The sequence below is a fragment of the Symsagittifera roscoffensis genome, chromosome 6 (genome assembly GCF_963678635.1).
Source record: "Symsagittifera roscoffensis chromosome 6, txSymRosc1.1, whole genome shotgun sequence".
Taxonomy (NCBI): Eukaryota; Metazoa; Xenacoelomorpha; order Acoela; family Convolutidae; genus Symsagittifera; species Symsagittifera roscoffensis.
The window spans coordinates 51,069,145-51,095,406 of record NC_087067.1 but is presented as its reverse complement, the minus strand read 5'-3'; the positions used below and the strand labels follow the sequence as shown (position 1 = coordinate 51,095,406).

Sequence of the window (26,262 nt, the reverse complement as noted above, 5' to 3'; positions counted from 1 at the left end):
AAATGGATTTTTGCGCCACCAGATTTTTTATTCGTCCTCTTTATATCACAAAATATTTTCTGACATATTTTGTTTAGATTTTTTATCCAGATTTTTTATTCGTCCTCTCTATGTCACAAAATATTTTCTGACCGATTTTATTTATTTAACGCTACTTGATTAGCGGCTTACACTAACTAACGTGTACATGTTTCGGGAAAATTATCTGGAGGCAAGAAATACTGTTCAATTTCTTCTACTTTAAGCGGCTGAAAAAATACACTTGGAGCCAGTAGCAGAACAAATTAGAAGCCATAGAAACGGTCCAATTAAACTGTCTAAAAAGTCACATTGTAAACTATCAGTTGACCGTTTTTGTTGTTCTTACAACGCAGGTTTCTTCCTGGCAAGTCTGGGTATAGCAATTGCATTTTCTGGTCTACTGCATTCAATCAATTTTTATATCGATTTTTTAAAAACTTTTGAAGAGCAGTCTCGCGTTAAGTAATTGTATTACTTTTAAGTTGTCCACTTCGGAGCTTTTCTCAAACTTAAGCATAAAAATCGATTCCTGAATAGTTAGCTGAGCAGGTCCAGTATTGTAATAGTAGCAACCTCGGGATTCCAATCGACGACGCTGTCTGTCTTGTGAGCGTTAGAAAAAGTGACATTAACGTGATTTAACTCTTGTCATTTTTATGTCGACCGGAGCACATGAAGTCTGCAAGCAGAAAATCATACGTCAAAGTTGGTTGAATGTTATGTTCTCCATCGACTTTTTAGATGTTCTCAAAATGTTCCCAATATTACAGTGAAAAATTATTCGCACGGTTATGTGAATATAATCACCATATGCGTTCGTTCTGAGCATGCGAAAAAATGTACTATCTTCAGACTATACTTTGCTAATTAATAATGAACAAAACAAATAAAAACATATGCCTCACAGACACAGAGTGGAAAAACACATTCTCAGATAGCCGTTCCCCGTTCCAAATTCTGTTTAATCTCAGCTGTGTATTCGCCGTAGAAGCGTTCGATCTTCTTGTTGAACTTGGCGTTTCTCTCGTTAATGTAGTCCACGTCTCTGTCTTCTATGAAGGTCCTCCGTCTGCTGAACTTGGCTCTCTTCGCCACCTGTTTCTCCAAGTCCCCCACCATTCTTTCCACATTCGCCTCTGAGGGTTTGTGTGTTCCGTGGTACATGGAGTTCACGTTCTGCGATTCTTCTCCCACCTTAAAATTAAATCTCATCATCTCACAATTTTCACTTGATTTTAAAATTGTTTTGATTCGTACGAAAATGTGCATGTAATTGAGTTAAGGAAAATTTAGTTAAAATTAAGAAACATGATAAACAATTTTAAGATGGCCGGTATTTATACTATAGCTTTTCACTTTCTCTGCTGAGTTGACTCATTGATTAGAAAACTTTTCTTTCATGCATAAAATATTGAACACTAATTAGCCAGGCGAACAAGAGCGAATTAAAAGGTTCTATTTCAAATAAAACTAGAATCTTACTAAGTATTAACAGTTTCAAGATTCGAAATCGCCAACACAGCGAGATCAACTGAAAGTTTTAACAACAGCGTGACATCATTATAAACGAGTTTTCTTGAAAAAGCAACCTCATAAATTCCACTTCGTTGCTCAAAATCTCGACAAAGTTTGCCAAGCTCCTGTATTCAAATATTCACTACATTCCGCCGTTGTGAATGTTAATAGCAACTTCAGAAATCATCCATGATCCGCACAAACTATTCATAGAATTTTGTCATCTACTCACGTATTTCATTTGTATTTTCGAAAGGTCTCATTTAGAAAAACTTAATTCGAATAGCATTTTTAAAATTTTCAACGCTCACTTCTTCTTTTATGTGCAGTGTATTCGTTTTAATCTACAATTTTGCACCCTTCTTTTCTCATTTGCAAGTTTAACACAGAGGCGAATTTTAGCTTCGCAACGATTGCGATAGAAAATAAATGACGATAATTAAAAGCAAATGAATCGACTGAACAAAAATTTGCGAACAAATCCTGGAACTGAATTACCTGCAAACTAACTTTTATGTTAAGGCAGAAAAAAACGTAAAAATATCACCTGCGAACTCTCTGAACAAAAATAATTTTCAAAAAAAGTCTAGTGCCCGGTTATCGCAAGGGTAAAAACAGCATTTACGAACACTTAATTCAACTTCCAGATATTTTAAGACCATTTATCCACGAGGGAAAGGACCAACAAACGAGCTGTACAGCTCATCACGGAGAACCGCTGTTGTGCCCCAGCTTAAAAACTACATGCATTTTTCGGTTATTTTTCTGGGCTGGGTATTGTTGCCTCACCTCAAGGAACGAGCAAAAGTAAGTGGTCAAAGTAAAAATGACATTTTGAAAAGTAAGTGGCTGGCACCTCTTGTTTGTGTGCAGTGTACTCGCTCTGATCCACAGTCATCTGTCTGGTCAGTCTGTCGTACTGTCTGTAGGAGGCCTGTTCGAAGGAGGCGAACCCAGTGTCCGGATTCTTGCGCCTCTTGCGACTGTCCAGTCTGGCTGCCTCGTCCGCCTGCATCGACAGCAGCTTCACCCTGTCCCACTCTGTGCCCTCCACCAAACACTCCTGTAACATACATGCATTTTAAACTCCTTTCAATTTATATAAAAACATTAATCACAAGTCACATTAATCAATGGCAAGGTGATATTGCTATATTATTGTTCCCACCTATTTCAGAATGATAAACTATGGCAAGGGCGCATTTATATTACGTAAAATCAGGTACCTAAAAGCACGCTTGTAGTGCAGGAAGTGCTTTAACATAACGAAAGTCTTTCAGTCGTGATTAAAAATCCAAAAGGCTATTTCATCGCTAGATTTCGAGATATTTTTCAGACATATTTCTGCAGGGGATAGACCTTATCATAAAATTGTGATGGAGTAAATCACACAATTTCAGTTAGCATTTTAAATTTTATTGTAGATATTTAAGTCTATCATCAATTAAATCAGAGCTTAATTTCAATTGAACCATATTACCCCGGAAAAACTCTCATAATTTCGAAACAAAATTCGAAAACATATTTAGTAAGTTAACAGCGTTTTTGCTTCAATTACCGTGTTCATAACACTATGCTACTTGCGAAATAACCGTGTTCTTGCGTGTTCATAACACTATGCTTGCGTGTTCATAACACTATGCTACTTGCGAAATGGCGGATGATTGTTTTTGTTGTTCTGAACACAAGATTAAAACTGTACACAGCGGCGACACTGCCAATTTCAAGAAGGATGCACCAAGTAGCTCAAAGAGTAGAAAAAAGGAATAAAAAAGTACAGATAGACCCTGAAAAAATTCTACTATGTGCCGGAATCAACACTAGGACCTTGAAATCAAGATTCACTCGTCCACGCATCTGCGTCACTTGACAATCAACAAACACTAGCAACCAATAAAAAGTTTACAGCTGATGCTATTTAATTGTCAACAATATGCAGCAAAAGTGCCACAAAGGTATTCCTTTTTTGTGAGTTCGGATAGATAAATGCGGATTTGTAATATAACACTACGCTCGCTAGCTCACTTCTGTAAAAGCAGGCAAAGCTGATATTCGAGTCACTCAACAATCTGAAAATTGAAATTGAACAGAAAATCTTGCGAATAAGAAAATTACGAAAAGTTCAAATTGGACTCGAACAAAGGATAACTCACAATTGAACAACAAGAACGCTAAAAAAATGGTAACAAACAAATGGTAAAAGGGGAAACCAAGTGCGCTGAGTTTTGCTGACACAAAGAAACAAAAAAAAAACATGAAAAAGGATCATTCACTTTCGTAATATTTCAACGATTGGATTTAAGACTGGCTAGAAAATCTTACAAATGGTACATGAATGGATTTAAATTGAACGTAAGAAAAAATTAATTACCTAGTCGCTGGAACTTAACTAAAGCCAATAAAAATTGAGTATAGCTGAACATAAAATTAACCATTATTCATATAGATACAACACACAAAACCTAGCAACTGTCTTTGAACTTTCCAGTGACAGCGCGGCGGAGGTGTGCTTCGCAAATACAAGCGACAAAGCGCTGAAAAGTAGCCTTAAAAGAAAAAAAGCAAAAAAGAAGTGATAGAACTATTCATGAATACTGAAAAATAAATGCCCTCCACAGCCCTGGAGCTCCAAATCGATTGCTACGCACAACTACGGAACTACGCTTCAGTACCTAAACACTAGCCACTGATATAGCGGAAACTCGTGCTATTAAACTGCTAACACTATGCAACGAAAGTCCCACCAAAATCAGCCTTTTTATTTGCAACCCACTTGTATTGAAAACGAACAATTGAACATAGCCAACATAGTTGGAAAATATTCAATTAACGCAAAGAAACAGAGAAAAACTGATTTGTTTTTCGTAAACGCTTCCACTTTTGAACTTCAACGTAAAAGGTATATGGCCTTAAAGCTCTTTAAAATTCAACAACAAATTAAGATTTACACTTTTTTGATAAACTTAACTCAATTTGAGAAAACTGCATTGAAAGGTATGGTTTATATTCCGCTGTGAAATCTGGAAATTAAACATAGCCAATCGAAGATTGGAAAAGAGTAATGAACGCATGTAAACCTAAAAAACCACTGACTTTCTTGAAAAACCTCAACTCTCGAAATTCAAAAAAATAGATGCCTTATAAGCTCTTTGAATTTCAAGAAAAATTTATGATTGGTGCTTTTTTGATAACATAAACCAACTTGAGAAAACTGGATCAACAGTTAAAGTTTTTAATCCGCTGGGAAATCTTAAAAATAAATACCACTTTCGAAACTAGAAATCGTTCGCGTTTTTTGCGCCATTTCCGCGTTATCATTTGGAGAGTGCTATTTACGTCATTTTCAGCAGATAAATTTCAATTGAATTCAAAAAGTGCATTATACCTAAGTGCATTAATATTTTAAGACTTTTTCCTGAAAACAAAAACAAAGAAAAAAAATCAGCAAGACCTATATAAGAGTCTTCACTACGTTCATTACCCTTAAACATATGTGACCTTTACACTTTTGCTCTTCGATAGTGGAGTTTGCCTTCCTTTCGAACAAAGGAAATGCACTGAGCTGAACTTAAGAAATCAGAGGTCAAAATCAAGACCTTAACAATTAAAAAATGTTTTATATTTCAAACTCGACTATCAACATTTCAGTGATATGCCTGCTGAAACAACAAAATCTACTGGAACAACAAAACATATACGTTACTGTAATAGACAAAATACAAGTCGACACCTGATTATTCAATGCTCGTAAACGTTTACAACGACGCGTTAACTAATGGTCTTTTCATAGCTTACTTTGAAAGTGACGAGCTGGTTACGCAAATGGAACCTGATCTAAACTACATTTTATGATTGGATAAATTAGATATTTTACCAATGTAAAGTATTTAATATTAACCAATCATGATCCATCTAACTAACAATCCACTTATTTGTAAGTGCTGAAATTACTTGTAATTTCAGCACCAGAGAGATTTGAATTTAACTTAGAAATTAGTTGAACTCTCCCGAGTACTTCAGCAGCCGCAATAAACCAGTATACCCTAGATCTATTGAGCCTAGCAGAGACTAGTTAAACAACCTGAGACTAGATAGTATAAGAGTAAGATTAGGATCGGTATTAGACTAAGAAGTTGCACGAATCTATCCGGCCGAAAATAAGATAGCGTGACGAGCAGACGATGTACCCTATCCGAAATTACTCTATGAGTTATACCCATCGAACATAACTCATCTGGTGCGACCATAAGTCTCGAACAAGACCTTAATAGCTTAGCATTAACCAATAATAGATTAGAATTTAGACAAAACATTTACAAAATGTTATACGACAATAATTTAATCGAAATGTCTCTACGACTCAATAGATCAGAGCCAATATTCCGAACGATAACAGAACTACCCGGAATTGGAAGAAGACCTCGAACCAGAGACGACATACGACAAAGCAGAAACTTACCATATAGTTATATGATAGTTCGGCAAAAGCCAGAACAAACTTTTGTATTTAGAATACTACTAGCAATGAATTTAGATTTTCATTTGCAAACATAAAATTTTGAAGTCAATCTTCAAAATCATTTCAGGCGCTAAACAAAATTATTAATATACAATAACGATTGATAAAAAGATCTCAGATCGTTTTCCAAAATTCTGCAGTAATATACAAAACATGTTTGAAAAATATTTATTGAAAAATCAAAATAAAAATTAGTAGCATGACAATAAATGATTAGTAATTATAAATCATCCTGTTGTTCCAGCTTCATCGCCTAAACATAACAGCAATCATAAGCTCACTAATATCATAAAAATACTAAATCTATTCTTTACACAAATTTAAAACATTTTAAACTTAAATTCATTTAATTTTAAAATCAGATCATCAAGGCTTATCCTTGGATCTTAAATCATTTTCTATTTAATTAAATTTAAAACTTGATCATCAAGGCCTATCCTTGGATCAAAAAGAACAACTTTGTTCTCCCCCACCCACTAAACGAGTGTCTAACGACCTCAAACGTCGATTCACTATCCAACCCTTTCTAAAAACCCAGGACTAATAGAAATTTTTGAACAAAACTAATCATTCAAATTAGGATAAACAGTGAAGAACTTCGGTTATTCATCCTTCACTTGATCCCCCCTCTTACCAGACCCAGGATAAATCTTAGACTTAGTAAGTTTAAAATAGTATCTAACGAACTACTCGCGTTCTAATTATACCTGAACCCTGTGGATCGATTTACTATTCTCCAACCCTGAACACAATCACTACCCTTAAGTAAGATTAAGTAAGTTAACATCTTAGCTTATACTAGCCACGAGAAAGTATAAAACCATTCTTCGGAATCGATATACTTTTCTCCCCAACCCTGAACAAATAGACCCAGGTTAGGCTAACAAAAAAATCGTAAGGACTAACAGTTTAAGCAAATAGAAATCATTTAACAACCTTTTGCATCCGTCATCCTAAACCTTATGTCATTTAAAAACCTAGAAAATAAACAAACAATCGTTTTACACAATTGTGAAATAAATAACAAAAAATACGACCTTGTAATCACACCTCATACACAAACAGTTGGATACATTAGAACAAAACGACAAACATTAAAGAGAAAAATAATAACTAAACAAAGACAAATAACACGAAAAAGATTTTCAAAAAATCGAAACGCATTTTCAGAATCAGAAACCAACAGTTTAGACGAACTTTATAAACTAAAATAATCAATAGATAAAAATTGCCCAATTCACGATCAATTATATTTCTCTGACTCAGAAACAACTTCAAATTCATCAAAAAGAGGAAAAAGAAGAATAAAAAAGCAGTATAAACACAAACCAGTACATTTATACAATTGGAATCAACCAATTAGACACATTGATAATTACATATTAACAGTCATCGAACGAAAAAATGAGCTCAACGCACACCCCAGGTGAAGAAAGTCCAGATGATGATGATATTTTCCCCTTTATCGTAGATGCAACCACTGATAGAGGACAGCATATATTCTGCAAAAATTTACTCTTAAATTTGTTTGAACCCGGAATCAGTCCATGTAAAACAGAGTTCCCAGATGTAAAAATCAAAAGACAAATTATCGATCACTATCTAAAAGATATATGTAACCTAACACAACAATACGGAATCTACTCCATAGAATTCAGCTCACCAAACCAGAATCACAGTAAATATATAATTCAAACAGACGACCTTGATTTAGAATTCTCAAAAGTATTCTCAGAATATATAAAAAGCATCCAATATCATAACTCACAAAGAGCAAACTCCATATTCACCAATGAAGTTTTTGCGATAATATATAGTTATATCTCGATATTAGAAAACGAAATCCAGATACCAAATGTCTCACCGACAGAAACATCTAAACATATAAGAGTACGACATGAAATCACACTACTCTCTAGTTTTCTAAATATAATTAAAGAAAATTTCACGAAAGATGAAGTTTCACAACATACAAAACACGACTTACAAAAAATCTTGGCATGGTTCATAATAGATTATTTCACACATAATATTGATTTAATTTCACAAGCAAGAAAAAATTTTAGACCCCAAAACTCAAACGATGATACTGCCATCACAGAACAATCAGACTATGTTTGGGACCCCGAATGGTCTCATCCCGCATTCATAAACTTCCCACAATCAATCTCAAGTCAAGCAATAAGTACGATATCTTATGTAAGAGATTATGTACGAGTAATACCATTAACCATTGATGCAACACCATTAAACTATAATACATTTTTACCCGATATGCAAAATAATAGTTTAAACTCTACAGTCATACACAATGAAAACCTCAATGGAACTAGGAATCTTACTCAACAAGATATCCAGACACCATCACACTTCATAAATGAAGAAATCGTACACACAACAACTACACAACAAAGTATTTCACCAATACGTCCAAACTTAACAACACCAAGAAATACAAATTCTTCACAAACACAGGTAACATTACAATCAACCGTTAAACCTTCGGTTGCTCCAAAATATTCACACATGGATTACCAAACATACAGACCCATGACAATACCGCCAAAAACACGCAAAACGTTCACTAGAAACAACTTTGCAGACCATAATTATAATTACACACATCCATCAAAAACAAATTATCAACCACGAAAAAATTTTAGTAATTATACAAGATCTCGAAACTGGGATAACCCAATGGCACCACCTAATTCAGTAAATTTCCAAACAAATTTACATCCTCCACAGGATCGTAGTGAAAACTATCCATTTTTTCAACAAAATAAAAATAAAAAACAAACATCTTATCAAATGGATTACTTATCCTCAGATGATGATTTCTTACAACCAGATATATTTACACCCAATAATCAAGAATATCGTGGACAAGGAATACAGAAACCACATACATATCATAGAATTTTTTCTCCACAACCAATAGATACACAAATTCAACAACCAATTCAACAACAAAACCCAATTAATAAATCTTTTCAACCAATTCAGCAACAAAACCCAATGATTGCAAACTCATACCAACCAGCACAAATGCAAAATGAAATACCACTCCCATATTATCTTCAACAACACGAAATAACAAGAAATCAACTTTCAAATTTTTCTCAAATGCCAAATGCAGCAGAATCATTACAAATGACGATGAATCCATACCTTATGGGTGGATCATCAATAACATCAAATAAACCTTTAATGGTATTCACAGGAACAGACCCTGAATATTCTGTAGAAGACTATTTAAATGCAGTCACAGCAAATTTGATTTTAAATATAGGACCTGAACCAATTAATACGCCACTACATCAAAACTGGATACATCGACGCACAGCGTTAATACAAACAACTCTAGATGGCGCAGCCCAAAAATGGTTTTCAGTATTGCCTATAGAAATAAAATCAAATTGGAAAAGATTTACACAAGAATTTTCAAAAATGTTTGACTCCGAAAGAAACAAACAACAACAAAGAGTTTTATGTAATGAAATTCGCAGATTACCAAACGAAACCATCAAGCAATTAGCAGTACGAATCGAAACACTAGTTCGAAAAGCATATTCATTAAATACACATGACTATAAAAACACAAAGATGACAGAAATCTTAATGATGACCTTAACACCACAATTAAGGAAAATAGCAATAAAAAAGAGAGCATCCCATCCTTCGTCAATTCGAGAACCCGATTTAGATTTTCGAAAACTAGTAGACAAACTAGAACAAGCAGAAATCACAATGAAACTCGAAGAAACGGAAAATCTGAAATTACAATACGTTAACAGAATTGAAACAGCTTCCACAAATATAAACAATATACAGGAATCAGATACAGATCTCGTTGAAAAAATCACTGAAATACTCAATATTTACGAAAAACACCCAAACTTTAAAGGCAAACCATCTTTCAAAAAATGGTGTAATTATTGCCGACGATACGGACATAGTATTTCTGAATGTAGACAAAAACAGCAAGACAATCAAAATAAACCTCAAAAATATAAAGAACCAAATAAATCATTCTATCAATACATGAAAAAAGATCAAAATCTACCGAACAAAACAGTCTACAGCAACAACAGTTCAGAAAAACCACTCCCGAACAATACAAATTATACAAGAAATCAATCACCATATAACTCAAGTTATAGAGGAAGATCACCAGAACGAAGAAACACGCATAATTCATCACAAAATCACTACAATAGACCAAATAGTCGAAATAACTACTCCAGATCACATTCAAATACACAACGATTTGTTTCTAGATCTAATTCCCAATCAAGAAATAATTATTATCCAAACAATCAATCACGAAATTCATCATACAATAGGAATAGAAACTACTCAAATAATCGGAATAGAAGTTATTCAAACAACCGAAACCAGAATTACCCGAACAATCAATCAAGGAATAACTCATATAATAGATCGAACTATAACAGACCAAACAATAATTACCAAAACAGATCGCGAAATAATTCACAAAATCGACACTCAAGTTATAATAATCGTTATAAAAATTATTCCCAATCACCACACCGGAATAATAATAACTATAATAATTCTAATAATCGCCACAGAAGTAGTACACCTAAACATCAAAGACATATTAATCAAGTACAATCTAATCCAGAAACAACATCAGACCCTCCAGGTATTGATGACACAGTAACTGATACGTTACAACTCAACCAAATAAACTGTGGATCATCAGATTCAGAAAGCGATGCAGAAAACACTCTCTCCATCAACATGATAAAAGTCGAAAATGACTATGAACCTGTTATATATGAAGAACCTTTTTCATCACACATATATGAGAATCAATCAGAACTCCTTCACAATTATTATATTGAACCCGTCCATTCCACACCGACGACACAAAAAACTAATGAAATTAACACTACAAACCAACCCAATGAGAAAGAAAAAACAAAATGCTTGAATACAAATCACATCTATCAAAACATACAAAAAGAACAACCCAAAGAAAAAATTTGGACAATACCATTTCTTTTGGAAAGTCCAAAAAGCAAAGAATTTCAACCACCAGATCTTGAAATTGATTTTTTAATTGATTCAGGAGCAGAATCAAATATAATAAACATTCCCACATGGAATGAAATGAAAACCTTACACCCAAAGCTAACACCTCTTGAAACCTCCAGCAAACTAGCAACAGCACAAGGATCAACATTAATAAACTACGGAAAAATTCAATTATTTCTTCTCCCCACAAGAACAATGGAGCAAAACAAAATTTTAACCAAACCATTTAAATAAATATTCCATATCACTGATATTAAACATAATATCATTGGAATACCATTTATCTCTAAATATATACCAACAATCAACATCTTGAATAGTAAAATATTAATCAAAGATAAATATACAAAAACAAAAGACACATCTCTAACATTTTTTCAAAGATCAAAGACAACCACCATTTTTTTCAAAATTTTACCCAATATATAACCAACAAAGAAAACACTTGAAACCACTATCAGGACACATCTATAATTTTTCAATCAAACAAGTTCACCAATATGATAAAAAACAAAACAAACAAAAATTTTATATGTCAGATTTTGAATTCAAACCTATTCATAAGTTTTTCAAAATCACAATCTCATCAATAAAATATTTGAAAAACTCGAATTCAGATATTATTTCCTTACATGTATACAACAATACACCTTACCAAGTAACATTACCTTTAGGACTTTTAGGCTATTGCGAAACCAACGCTACAATATTACCAATACACGAAAAAGCATATCGTGTAAAAAATATACTCCAATTACTAGATATTTGCCAATCCACAATCCTTAATGAAGAATTATCTATAAATAATATAATAAGTAACGAAAACAGAAATACGGATTATTTCACAAAAACCCCATATTTCAAACCTACATTCAACATAAGTAACTACACAAAGAATCAACAGAAATTTTTAACAATGTTTAATTTCCAACATTCACAAATAACACAAGACGAATTTGAAAAACTAGCAAAACAGCTAATAAAATATTCATCAGTCTATGCAACATCCAAATTTGATGTTGGCAAAATCAGCTCATCACTACATCTCCCATTAAAACCAGACGCAGTTTTCAAAAAACAAAGAGCAAGTAAAGTACCAATTCACCTACACGATAAAGTGAACAGATTACTCGACATTTTAGAACAATACAACATTATATCACCAGTAAACAAAGAGGAACAACCAAAAGGCAACACATTTATCAACCCTGTTATCATTCTAGCCAAAGGAGAATCATTAAAAATTGTTCTCGATGCTAGATACCTCAACTCACTCATAGATGAATCAAAGTGTAATTGGCCCATTGAACCAATACAAGTTATTTTAACAAAAATAAACGGAAAATACTTTACCACCGCCGATATGAATAGTGCATATAATCAAATGCCATTAGATGAACAATCACGACGCTTAACACAATTTGTTATTGGAAATCAACAATACGAATTCAACCGCTTATTCTATGGAATATCCATAGGACCAGCAGCATTTTCAGCTTTTATGAGCAAAATTTTTCGACCACTAATACTCAAGAAAAACGCAATCACCTATTTAGACGATGTTTTTATGCAATCACAAACAAAAGAGGAAATGTTCAATGTTTTAGAACAATATCACCAAATACTACAGAACGAAAATCTGAAGGCCGCCCCCGATAAATCACACTTCTTTTTGACAAAAGTTAAATTCTTAGGGCATAATATAGAAAGAAAAACAATCACTCCATTGAAATCACGTATAGACGCTATTCAAAAACTCCAACCACCAACAAATAAAAAGAAAATCCAAGAATTCCTTGGAATGTTAAACTTTTTAAGCAAATATGTTTATAAAATGCAATTATATCTACGACCATTCTATAACATACTTAGACAACAAAATAATTTTGAATGGAATATAGAACATCAAGCACGATTTGAAGAAATTAAAAAACTTCTAACTGAACAAATTTCAAACACAATTCCAGATTCAAATCAACCATTTTATGCAATGTGCGATGCTTCGAACTTTGGCATCGGCGCAGCATTATTACAATCACATAATAGTACAAATAAAATGAACCTCATATCAGCAAATTCTCGATTATTCACTCAAGCAGAACTAAGACTCTCAACTCTAATGAGAGAATGTACAGCCATAATATATACACTAACAGAATATGAATTTCTGATACTTGGATCAAAACATCCCACAGTTCTATTCACAGACCATAAACCAATCATCTTTCTTTTTACACAAAAGTCTAATCCAATCCACCGAGTTTATAGATTTCAACTCATTTTAATGAAATTCCCAAACTTACATATAGTTTGGACCGCAGGAAAAAATCTTGCATTACCAGACACCTTAAGTCGAAATACGCCACCTGAATTACTTACACGAAAAACCACAGTTGAAATACCCAAAAACATAAAATTCTACCTTGCAGAAAATGAAACATCACCCCGATTGGAATGCAAATATGCAGTAAAAACTGACGTTGAACAATCACAAATAAATAATTTACAACATTTCCCACTTTATTTAGATTGTCAAAATAATCACTATGAAGTTGATCTACTTGGAACATCAACTTTTAAACCAATCCCATATTCACAATGGATAAAAAACAACACCCAACAAAAAAGAATAAAACAACACCCGCCTAAAAAAGACCATTTTCCACTAATTGAAAAAGAAAATCTGACTGATAAAATAAACTTATCAGGACCACAAACAAACGATTCAGAATACACAATAAATCAAGTTTTTGACCTCCATGACCCACTTGACACAATACCCTTATCTAAATTAGAAATCGAAAACATTTTTCTCCCCCCAACAGAAACAATTACAATTTCAACACTGAAACAATATCAAAACCTTGACCCAGTAATTCGACAATTGAAATCATGGCACAAATATAAAACTAAACCTATCAAAGCAGATTCAACTATTCTAGGAAACAAAACACTCCTCCGATATTTTCGAAAATTCAACAATACAACAATTAACGAAAACACAGACCTTCTAGAATACAAACTAAATGAATCTACAGCTCCCTGTCTCCCTTTAAGTATGATTCTTATAGCTTTTAATATTTCACATACACAAAATATTAAAGGACACTCTGGATCAGAAAAAACATATTCAAATTTTATACAAAACTTTTATTTCCCAAATGCACCAATTTGGATAAAAGTACTATGCAATGACTGTATAGTATGTCAACTAAATAAACCTTACCCAAATCAAAAACAAATAGCACAAAAACAAGATTTTAAAGGACAAAGTTTGTACTTTAATCATCGTATCTCATTTGATACCAAAGGACCAATTTCACCCTCATCCGAAGGAAACTCCTACATTATGGTAATTGTTGACGCATTTACACATTATGTAGCACTTAACCCAGTACCACATTGTAACGCTTATTACGCTTACACAACACTCTATGAACACTGGATAGCAAAATTCGGACTACCAGAAATTTTAGTTACAGACAACGGTACAGAATTCATAAATAATGAAATCATCACACTATGTCATTTATATAACATTAAACACAAACCACGTACATCTCACGCACCTTGGACAAACGGCTTAGTCGAAGGTATGAACCGTTCATTACAAGAATATCTCAGATGTATCATCAATGGAAATGATACAAGATATACCGAATGGTCAGCAGATGTAAAACTATTTCCCTTAGCATATAATTCACAAATCACGACAACTTTAGGAATGTCACCATATGAAATGATTTTTAACCAAAAGCCACGCAAACCAATAATGTTTACAGCAAACTCTCATAAAAACGCACAAGGTTATTGTCAACCAAATAAAGACTCAATTTGTTATAACCTACCATTACATACACACGATGAAGATCATTTTCATCACCCACAAATTCTTAAATTAGCCTCCGGTACACACACCGAAAGGATTTTAAACAGAGATAAAAAACACAATGAAATTTACCAAAAGGTAACAAAAAAGTTGTTACAAAGGCAAAATATTAATGAACAAATAAATTCACGCTTTACACCAGCCTCCGATTTAAAAATTGGAACATTTGTTTTAATACCCAATTTTAATACTCAAAAAGGAATTTCAAAAAAGTTACAACCCCTTCGTAAAGGACCATACCAAATAATTGCAAAACCCACTGATGTCACATATAAAATCACCGACTCAGATAAAAAAGAAATCGTTCAACACCGAAATAACCTATTACCTTATTATCCAAAAGAATACGCACTCCGCGAACTAACTCAATTATATTCTTTTACAGGTTTAAAAGTTATTCAAAATAACCCACATACGGACAACATAACAAAGGAACAAAATGATACTCACCTCGGAAATCAAAATACAAAATCAAACACCACAAAAAACAATACAAAAAATCTCGATCAAAATACATCTCAAAAAGAAAGAAAAAATAGAAAAATGACAGAACAAATAATACCCCAAAAACAAATCGACAAATCAGAACATAGAGAGTCTTCACGACTTAGAAATCAACCACGTAAAAATTATAAAGTATTCATCCCACAATCTAAAATATTAAAGAAAGTTGAATTTCAAAAACAACCTTAAATTCTACATTTAAAAATCTTTGCACCTCTGAAACATTTCACACTTTCATTTTTCAAGATAACATGCTGATAAACACGCAGCGATTCTAGTTCAAAATTAGCCAATAGGATTCATCCAATCCGTCACCTTCTATAACTTTAACACAAACCAACTAGACGAAAAATATTAAACTCCAGGCATATCTATAACTATAACTCTACGACCTCCAGGTCAAAAATAAGCAAACCACTCCAACTTGACAACTAAAATAAATATCACCATAATATCATAACCCTCCCTTATCTAATAAACCAAAGATCAACAATATTTCCCCAACTCAGCCCTCAAATACCCCCCAAACAAATATGTTAAATTAGCCTAAAGTAAAAGAACGACCATTTTATTTAGCCTAAAGTATAAAAATCTCAAAAATACCCCAGATCATTTGACAAATGAAAATAAAGACAAAGAAGACCTCCCGATCACCATAAAAATTGCCCCCAACAATTTTTTACAAAACTCAACCCACTTGTCAAAAAACTAATAAATAATCCGACCACACTTGAAAATTGCCCCAAACAACAAAAAATATTCGATCACGAAGCCATTTCTTAAATGCTCCTCTATCAAACAGTCACTAAAATTATCACAAACCTCAAACAATTTTTTACGATACTTGAAACTTTCATAATATTTCTTTTTGATATCCTTGAATCTTTTCTAATACTCTTAATCATTTTTTGTAATATTTTTTTAATTTTCTACACTATATTCGAACTATTTCTCCAACTTTCAAAAACCCTTGATTATATCCACAGGTACGATTTATAAAATTATCTAAATGATACGAACTATTTTCAGTAGAACTGATATTTTTCTACTATTTGTAATTTTCATAACATTTCTATCATCCCTCATTTTGACTATATGCAAATGTATAAAGAAAGCAATCATCACATTCGCTCTAGCAACAATCCTCCTAATTCTTTTCTTAGAAGAATACTTTAATAAACATTAACTTTTTCACTAAAAGAATAGACCAAAAAGCTATCAAAAATTGCTACCCAAAAGTCACCAAGTCAGTCTTCACCGACATCATCCCAAGATAACCCAACAACACCTTCAACTACCAATAATCCTAAAACATCTACACGAATTTCCTTTCAAGATAACCCATACACTTTTGAAGAACGACACGCTCGTTTATCAGAACCACTAGAACCAGTTCAACGACAAGCACCTCTAAGCGAACCAACATATAACTTATACCCAACACTACCACAAGAATTAAGTAGAATAAGAAATCCTAGTCAAAACCAAAATACAGTCGAAATAAATAGACAAATTATACATCCTCGACGGAACAGGAATTTTCTAACTCCCCGAGTTCATTTTGATATACCTCAATCCCCATCACAAAACACTCCAGAAAACCCCATTGGTATATTACCAGAAACCCCTACGCTTCTTTCACAACGTAGCACCTCAAGCCTACCATCAGATTACTTAGGTTCAACACCAACATCTGAACAAATACGTGAAAATCCCTTTAACCCCCCAAACCAGGCATCACGACTACCATATTGGACAACACATTCATTTACACAAGGTGAATTAAATTTAGTCAATGATCCAATAGATATTTCTACGGATACAACAACATCCTCATCACTACCAGAAACATTATCACTACCATCAACACCATCAATAAGCCAGATTTCACCACCACCTTTTAACTTAAATTTTCCAAATAATCTCGACGCCAGATATCGAGAACAATCATCAACAAATATCCCTTTAAGACTAGATTGGAATACATTTACAGCCCCTCCACCATTATTTGGACAACATCTAGAAAGTAATCGCCTCCACAACTGGGCACTTAATAGATTACAATACCGACAAGACATTCACGACGATATCCGTGATCACAATATCCAAATACTCCAACAAAACAGTTTACAATTAAAGTTTGAAATCACAGTTAAATTAAACAACATTACTCAACATCCCTACCCATTAAACCCACCAAACATAACAGCTCAATCACTACCACCACCATTTATAACCACTGAAGTAATATATAAATACGACAGATATACCAAAAAAACAATTGGTTACATCACATTTTATAACCCATACTCAGGATTATCATACACATGTATATTCTAAAATTATTAATTTTTCTCCAACTCCTTTTTCTAGTAATCTCAAATCAAAACATAAACCCTTCTCCCCGCACAGGACCCCAAGATTTATTAGTAACACATTACGATTGTGAAGAAAACGAACAAAAAACACTACACAAGTATGCAATAAATCAAGTATCACAGTGCGAAACAGAACCCCAAGCCATAGAAACTACAAATGTCATAGCAACACTTTATTCAAAAGCCCGAGCAACTACAGTTATAGGATATAAATTCACAGCAACATTTTCTGAAAAGAAAGTACATTGTTCACAAGTCTCAAACGGAAATAAAAACCGACTTGACCATGAATCATTCTACCAGAGTAATATAGAACGACTTTTACATCTCAATCCCGAAGATTGTAAAAACGAGTTACTCCGACTAAACATCACAAAAAATAAAAACACAGATAGAAATTTAGTATATTTCCAAGTTTTTTCAGATTCTGTACATCAAGCAGAACTTGAAAGATATCAAGGACATATAAAATTAGATGAAAAATACCCATACAACGGCGCACACGGACGATTAACCTATGACATGCACGATAAACACTGGATACCACACATTGGTATAAATGACCCATCAAACTGCAAAGCAGACACAAAAAATAAAGGATACCAAGAAATAATGTTTTTCGATTGGAAAATACAACTCGAAAAAATACAACTCACACGAGATTTATCAGACAACACAATGATTTATCAAGGAATTAGATTACCTTGTAAAAACGACCAAGGTTATTGCGACCCTACAACCAGAACACAAGCAACAATTGTTTGGTTCCCCGAAGACACATGTACAACATTTCAAGTAGCAAAAATACACGCTCGTATGATAAAATTTCACGAAAAATATTTTATACAATCAATACCATATGAACAAGTAAATCCATTACGAAAAACAAGTTCTAATTTTCGAAACATTCATAATATAGAAAATAAATTAACACGTTTTCAAATATATCAAGAAACAGAACTTGCATGTAAATACAGAAACCCACTTCACAAAACACAATACTCTGAAATATTAGTTGAATACGAAAATGGATTCGACATGACCACTGGAAAAATAAAAGTCGACCCATACGCCACAAGTCATCCCCTAAACGAAGGAACATCATATATACCAGTTAATTTTCAAAAGAATACAGGTCAACCTGGTGGACATTTAAGGCCCCAAGACGATCAAAGCACACGTTTACAAGAACTATCACTAATGAATAGTACATATTTTGGTAATATCCACTATGATATTCACTTAGAAACTAGACTACACGATTAGCCGAATTTTTCAAGAAATGTCACTCTCCGAATTAGAAACATTACACCAACTATGCGAATTAGAAAGAACACAAATATTACAATCACTTGCACTAGCAGTATTAAAAATACCCTACGCAGGATATTTACTATCAGGAAATAGATCAAATTTTTTAGACTATGAAGGAAACATCTTATGGTTTTATACTTTTACTAAAAAAGTATCACCACTATACGTTTTTGAAGATAAACGATGCTATAAAAGAATCCCTATCTTTTATAAGAATAAAGTACATTTCGTTGACACACTTTCACGAAGAACCTATTTCTGGGATACCGCAGTTCCATGTGGATCAGAAAATAGCCACAACGTAGTACAACTAAACCCTGATGAAGATAAATATTACCTTCTCACCCCATATCCCACATTAATGCAATCACTCAAAAAATTTTCACCAGAAAGCATTCGCGCTATCGCTCGAAACCCAAATATAGACGTACAATCAATAGGAATATACTCAAAATCAGATATTCAACATCACATTAGAACACAACAATTCCAGGAATTATTAACACAAATGGACACAATACAAAGACAATCAATTGACCAAAACTTACGCAAACTTGCCGAAACCGCAGGATTTGCAGACATCTATACGCAAGACTATAGCGGATATTTTAAAGACATTAAAGATTATATATATCTAAACGGTGAAAAATACCGTCCCCAAGATATATCACCTATCAATATTTTTAGCTTTGTTACACTCAAGAATGAAATTCTTGATTTTCTAGGATGGCCCTACTACATCTTAGAAAAACTAACTATTTTATACGCAATGTTTAACTTTATTGGATTTCTTTTTTCACTCTTAAAAGGAATCTATAACACATGTGCTATACACACACAAGTCAATAGACAAGCAAGTGTAGCACGCATACTATTTGCAGGATTTTTTGGAATATTTTCTACATCTATAAACAAAATTCTTTTAGACGCACAAATAAAAGAATATAACACAAAAATAGCAACAAGACAGAACACATACGACGAAGAACATAACAATGCAGACACAACACCAACAGCACCACAGTTACCACCCCTACCACATAACCATCCATTATCCCTAGTCCCACGTAATTTTCGAAATTTAGCCATAACACATAATAATTTTAGACCAACCATATCACAAAGTCCCATCCAACATATAATGCCACACCACTCACAAGATGAAAATACTTATGAACAAATTATAGAACAACCCCATACCACCGCTTTTCAGTCTCAAAATAATAATTTTTTTAGCCCACGATGAGCCGACAACTTGGATCCCTACACCGATCAAATTCCCACCCAACCAACCTCACCACTCCAATCCCAATAATACCACTTTTTGCTTTTCCGCCACCCGATTTCCCATCCAGTAATGTAACATCCGGCATGAATTCCGATACTAATTCACACATCTCAGTTTTATACTCCATCTCACAACTCAATAACCCGAATATTGAAACCCCCGATGAATTTGCCGACTCTGAACCATCTCCATCAAATAATTTTCACACCAATCCCTTAAATTTTTCCCAACCCCCTTTTCAACCCATACTACCAAATAACCCTGACCCAACCAATTCTACACCCTCTTATGCTTCCCAAGTCACTCCAACCTACTCCTCACTTCACTCAAACCAATCATCTCATTCTTCAGACACCCCCCGAATCTCCCCAGAACTAGATAATTTCATTACCCTACAACAACAATCCTATCACCTTGACACCCCAACCATAAACCAAATCTCATCCACAATAGATTCATCCAACCCTCCTACCCCTACACCCTCTTCAAATTATACTGATTCATTAGCACCATCATCCACAACTACTGTATCTTCACTCAGCACTAATAGAGCTTACCGCACTTTTAAAAGGAAGTTCCCCAACCATCCTTTCCCAGCGAAACCAGGAACAGCCCGTGAATATATCAACCATCCACAACACACTAACACAAAAGAATTTTTAGCTATCACCTTACCCTCATTTCCACAATACACCTTAAACACCCCTCATGACACTAACGAGACACGTAACTTTGTAGACGAATACGTTTTAATGCCTACCCTTCCTTGGACCTCATATTATCATTTTACAAATCCCCTTTGCTTACCTTTATCTAACACTCATATCGATATAGAACGAAATAAGGACATGCTATATCGACTCACTACACCAATAACACCTAGACAATTTACTTACATTGGATACAAAAAGTCACTAAAAACACACACTGCACCCCGAGCTAATGAATATACACTAGAATATTACAATCATAACATCATCAGAACTAACCAAGATCAATTCTTAGACGACGATCGCTTCGCTAACCCACAAATCACCGAGAAATTTTTCATTAAAACACCATATGTATTTACACTGAATATCTTCGATCGCAAGTTTGACCACATTATCTCAGAAGCACTAACAAACACGCAAGCCTACGAAAGTTTTAAAGAACGCTTCCAAATATTTTCACTAACCTTTCGTTTCCTTGCACCACATGAAAGAGATTTGCACTGCTCACACGATATTATGTTGCGCACTAAACAAACACACACATATACTTATTATCGTTTCATCCAAAATCACTTTGACCTACACACTCCCTCCAGACAACCACACCATCGTTTTCAATTCATCAATTCCAAATACACCTCACCATTCTTTCTTAACTTCACATATTGCAATAAAAGATACTAACCTTCATGGTATTCTTCGAAATTATGATCCCATAACCCAAATGTATATCTTTTGTCCCATCACCAAGACCTTCAACGCAGAAGAATCCCGACCCTTCCTCATCCCACACGAGTTTGTACAACCTATAGAAATCCCCATTTTAGAATTCATCCATAACACTAAATTCAACCACAAATTATATAATCTAATCCAAAACACACCTTATGAATTTGCAGTTGGCACTGAAGAACTAACCACCATTAAGGCACTTCAATTGCTTTGGCCACTGCTTCAAACTAAAAATATCATCCGCATATTAGCCAAACTACTAACAACTTCAGATCTCATCCACGACATTTTCCCCCACGGTTTCTTCCCCGACGACTAACTGGTAAGTATGAATTATACATATTACTAATTAATTCAAACATTAGAAACTCACCATTCTTTATCCATGTTTTCTTTAGAATTTTAGCCTTCATCCTAGATCATCTGAAAAATTCACAAAAGAAAAATAAAAAAAAAAAGCAAACTTCTTCAAAACTGTTTAAGACCCTATTAAATTTTTGCACCAACAATTAAATAAATATAATACCAATGCAGTAAATTAATTTATAGATTTTTCCCCCACCAGCAGTAAATCTAATAATGATGGAAATTTGTAACTTAATTTCCCCCAACAACTAGCAGTAAAATTAAAATCCTATGTAGTAAATTCATAAGAAGCAAAAGCAGTACTAACCTTTTGATATTTTCATTCACTCGCATAAAAATTCTATCCAAACTCGCACAGCTCGCCCACGAAGAATTGTTTAAAGTAATGAATTTCAGTTCCAAGCTTTCACACTCGATAACTCTAACACAAGATAACATGTTTCAAACTTTACTTTAACCCGGTTGGAAAGGAATTATATACTAAACAAAACTAACCAATGCAGCTTACTAAACACCACAACACATAGCATAACAGCATGACTAAGAAAAGGAAACCAACGGTACCCAAACCGGATTAACCCAGTTTAAAACTGGATAATTTATTCTTTTGAAGACTATTATAAAGTCTAAGAAAGAAATAATAAAACACAAAAAAGTCGAAAGACAAACCCATACCACAAACAATTTGATTTTTGAAAAAAGGACACAACCAACAAAACATAAGAAAAACCACAACAAACCCAACATAAAACGTTGTCACATAACAGGACCTCTCACAAAAACCGCATGCAATCATACTCCCACTCCTGGCCTAACCCACCAGGAAGGACGTCCTGAGCATGCTATAGCCGGCCTAACCCACCGTGCTACATCCACGCTTTGTGACCACACTCCTATTTTTAATAAGAGCTACTCAAGGGTGAGTAACTCTTCAAAATAACTGAACTAAAACAAAAAGCTTTTGTGAAAACAACTAACTAAAATCATAATTAAAAAATATTAAACTAATAAAAGTTTTATAAAATGTAAATTACATTATGCAATACATAGATCAGAATACAACACCAAGGACGAACATCCAAAGACAAAACGACCCTACTACACTCGAGAAAGAATGGCCAACTACAATCAATACGCCGCCCACAATCACAACTCAAAGGATTTAGAGTACGACTTGACTTCGCAGAAAAGGACTTCATTGAACTAGACCAATGACCACCTCGATGTTCAAGTATACGTACAGATCCGAGTAACCAGGCATCCCCTCCACGCACAATCTCCACGCCATTCCCAGACAAGGTCAAACACAAAGAAGTTCTCACCAATGAAACAGAAAAACCTGACATAGCCAACCATTCTGAAATCAGATTTGAGTTTGTTGCGAAAACCCAGTCGTTGTCTTGAGAAGACACAATGATTGAATCTGGGACTTCTCTAATAAGAAAACCCAGAAGAAATAAGATGTTCGCCAAATACCAACGTCCATCATCCATCTTTCGAATTGCAGAAAAACTATTCTAAAAAACTCTGTAAAACCCGGATGGGTGGAACCTGATCTAAACTACATTTTATGATTGGATAAATTAGATATTTTACCAATGTAAAGTATTTAATATTAACCAATCATGATCCATCTAACTAACAATCCACTTATTTGTAAGTGCTGAAATTACTTGTAATTTCAGCACCAGAGAGATTTGAATTTAACTTAGAAATTAGTTGAACTCTCCCGAGTACTTCAGCAGCCGCAATAAACCAGTATACCCTAGATCTATTGAGCCTAGCAGAGACTAGTTAAACAACCTGAGACTAGATAGTATAAGAGTAAGATTAGGATCGGTATTAGACTAAGAAGTTGCACGAATCTATCCGGCCGAAAATAAGATAGCGTGACGAGCAGACGGTGTACCCTATCCGAAATTACTCTATGAGTTATACCCATCGAACATAACTCACAAAAATCACGTGCTCAAAATACGGGCTTTTTTTCCTCCCATCCCCAATGCGTAGGTGGGGGGGTGGGGGGATTGGGGTGAAAGAAACAGAGCCGAAATATGTTGAAGGAAAGAAACAAAGTTGTTTAGAGATAAAGTCTAACACGTTATAAGACACTTGCTAACACGTTATAAGACAGGTTAAAAAGTATAAAACACAGCAAGATATACCCCCACCAATAATGAGAACCCACTCATTCTTCAATCTGGCCCAAAAAAATGCTGCTGCATATTTATGAACAGTGCAGTGCATTACTTCAACTACTTCGAAAAACTAGCAGTCATATGGAAAGTTGTGTTATGTGGTGTTGTTGTGTCACCTTTTTGCGCTCGTCCTCATAGAGGAGCCAGTCGTTCTTCTTCTGCAGTGCCTGCCAGTTGGCCGGCTGTCTCTTCACTCTGTCCTCCTCCACCACCGCCTCGTGATTCAACTTCCTCGCACTGTTCTTCATCATCTCCAACTGACGCAACTTGTCTCTGATCTCTAGAGAGGAATTGGGAACAGCCGCCACCTGAAATAACGAGCAATCTTAAATCAAATTGGCGGCTCTTTTCCTTTTCCCCCACCTCACATAAGAATCAACTTCAAGTTGTAACGAGGGGTTTTGCAATGTCAAGTATGCAGACCAAATATATTTGTCAGTCTATTTAGTAGTAAGCATGCAAAACTTTGTAAAAATCGGATAACATGAACGAAAAATTAATTGTCAAAAATTGCAGGTCGGGGAAAAAGTTAATTTGGCACTTCAAACATAAATGCCAAAGTTTGTACAAAACCTTTTTCTATGAGAATAAGGCTACCCGGATTAATTTCAAATTGATAGAAAATTGGTGGATTTTAGTAATTAAAGCAGTTGTTAAATTCTTCAGTTGGTCACAGTCACGCCGTTTTTTAGTTAAGCGAACATTTCAGCTGACCCTTTATTCTATATTACGGCGCTATTAATCTACTTAACTCTGAAAAACGTTGAGAATCGAGTTTCATTCGGAATTGTATTACCAGAAATGATATAGCCTGCATTGTTATCAAATACACTCAGTGAAAATTCGATATAAAAAGTGAAACCGAAGGGAAGGGAAGTGGCCAAGTGGGAGCAACCGCGACTGAGTGGATTAGGCACACGTTTCTCAACACGAGGGTCATGCGTTCGAACCCCACTTCGGTCACAGTTGGAGGTGTCCCAGTGTCATCCGCATCCTCAAGGTAGGACCGGACCGACTGTGGTGAAATGGATGAATCACCCTCCGCCACGGCTGATCCTGCATTGAGCAGGACGGGGGTTTAATTAAAAAAGGAAAGTACATTTAGCTTAAACTATCTACTGACCTTAGACGAAGTCTGTATCTCCTTCGCTTTCAGCTGGAAATAAGATTTCTTCGAAAATGAAGCTGAGCCCGATTGCCCTTTTAATTCTGTCTGTTGAGCATTAGAAACATTTTGCAAGCTGTGGGTTCCAGAGTTCTCACATGGTTCTTCTGTGATGTCATCATTATCACTTTGATCATCGTCGCTATCTTCATCTTCTTCTTTATCACTCATCGCTGTCGTGTTATCGTCTTCTTTTTTGCTCACATTTTGTTCAGCTAATGATGCTTCTACATTATCAATTTCTGATACATCATCACTCGATTGCACTGTAGATTGGGTGGTTGATTTTTGTTGTTCTGTGGATTCCTCGTTTTCTGACTCTGAGTCGCTTTCTTCATAGTCACACAGAGGCTCAAAGGGTTTTGGGAGGGAGAAAAAATCAGTCATTTTAAGTTATCATGTCATATTTGATGTCTGAAAAAGTAAACCTATGACAAATTATTTGCTAATTCTGAATAATATATTTATTTTACATGACACTCAAGGGTTTCTAAAAACCACACACTAACCTTCCTAAGTTATTGTCTGTGCTAGGCTCCGTAACACTTTTGTATGATGCGTTGCGAGTACTGTTTCAACGAAAAGAGATCTTTATG

General features: G+C 34.4%; 1 protein-coding gene across 1 annotated transcript; it reads right to left on the bottom strand.

Moving 5' to 3' along the window:
• Positions 1 to 861: 861 nt before the first annotated feature.
• On the bottom strand, positions 862 to 26,092 carry LOC134847838 (pre-mRNA-splicing factor syf2-like). The gene is made up of 4 exons (XM_063865064.1): positions 25,625 to 26,092; positions 24,618 to 24,809; positions 2,393 to 2,599; positions 862 to 1,215 (listed from the first exon to the last, which is right to left on the bottom strand). The coding sequence occupies exons 1-4, from the start codon at positions 26,051 to 26,053 to the stop codon at positions 952 to 954; spliced, it is 1,092 nt and encodes a 363-aa protein (XP_063721134.1). The 5' UTR covers positions 26,054 to 26,092; the 3' UTR covers positions 862 to 951.
• Positions 26,093 to 26,262: the final 170 nt, after the last annotated feature.

What these genes read in the sequence shown, in the direction of transcription:
- LOC134847838 (XM_063865064.1), bottom strand. Translation starts at nt 26,053, where the DNA reads ATGACTGATTTTTTCTCCCTCCCAAAACCCTTTGAGCCTCTGTGTGAC. An exon ending in AGATACAGACTTCGTCTAAG is followed by an intron (nt 24,810 to 25,624) that starts GTCAGTAGATAG and finishes TCGTTATTTCAG; the next exon opens with GTGGCGGCTGTTCCCAATTC. An exon ending in ATGAGGACGAGCGCAAAAAG is followed by an intron (nt 2,600 to 24,617) that starts GTGACACAACAA and finishes TGTATGTTACAG; the next exon opens with GAGTGTTTGGTGGAGGGCAC.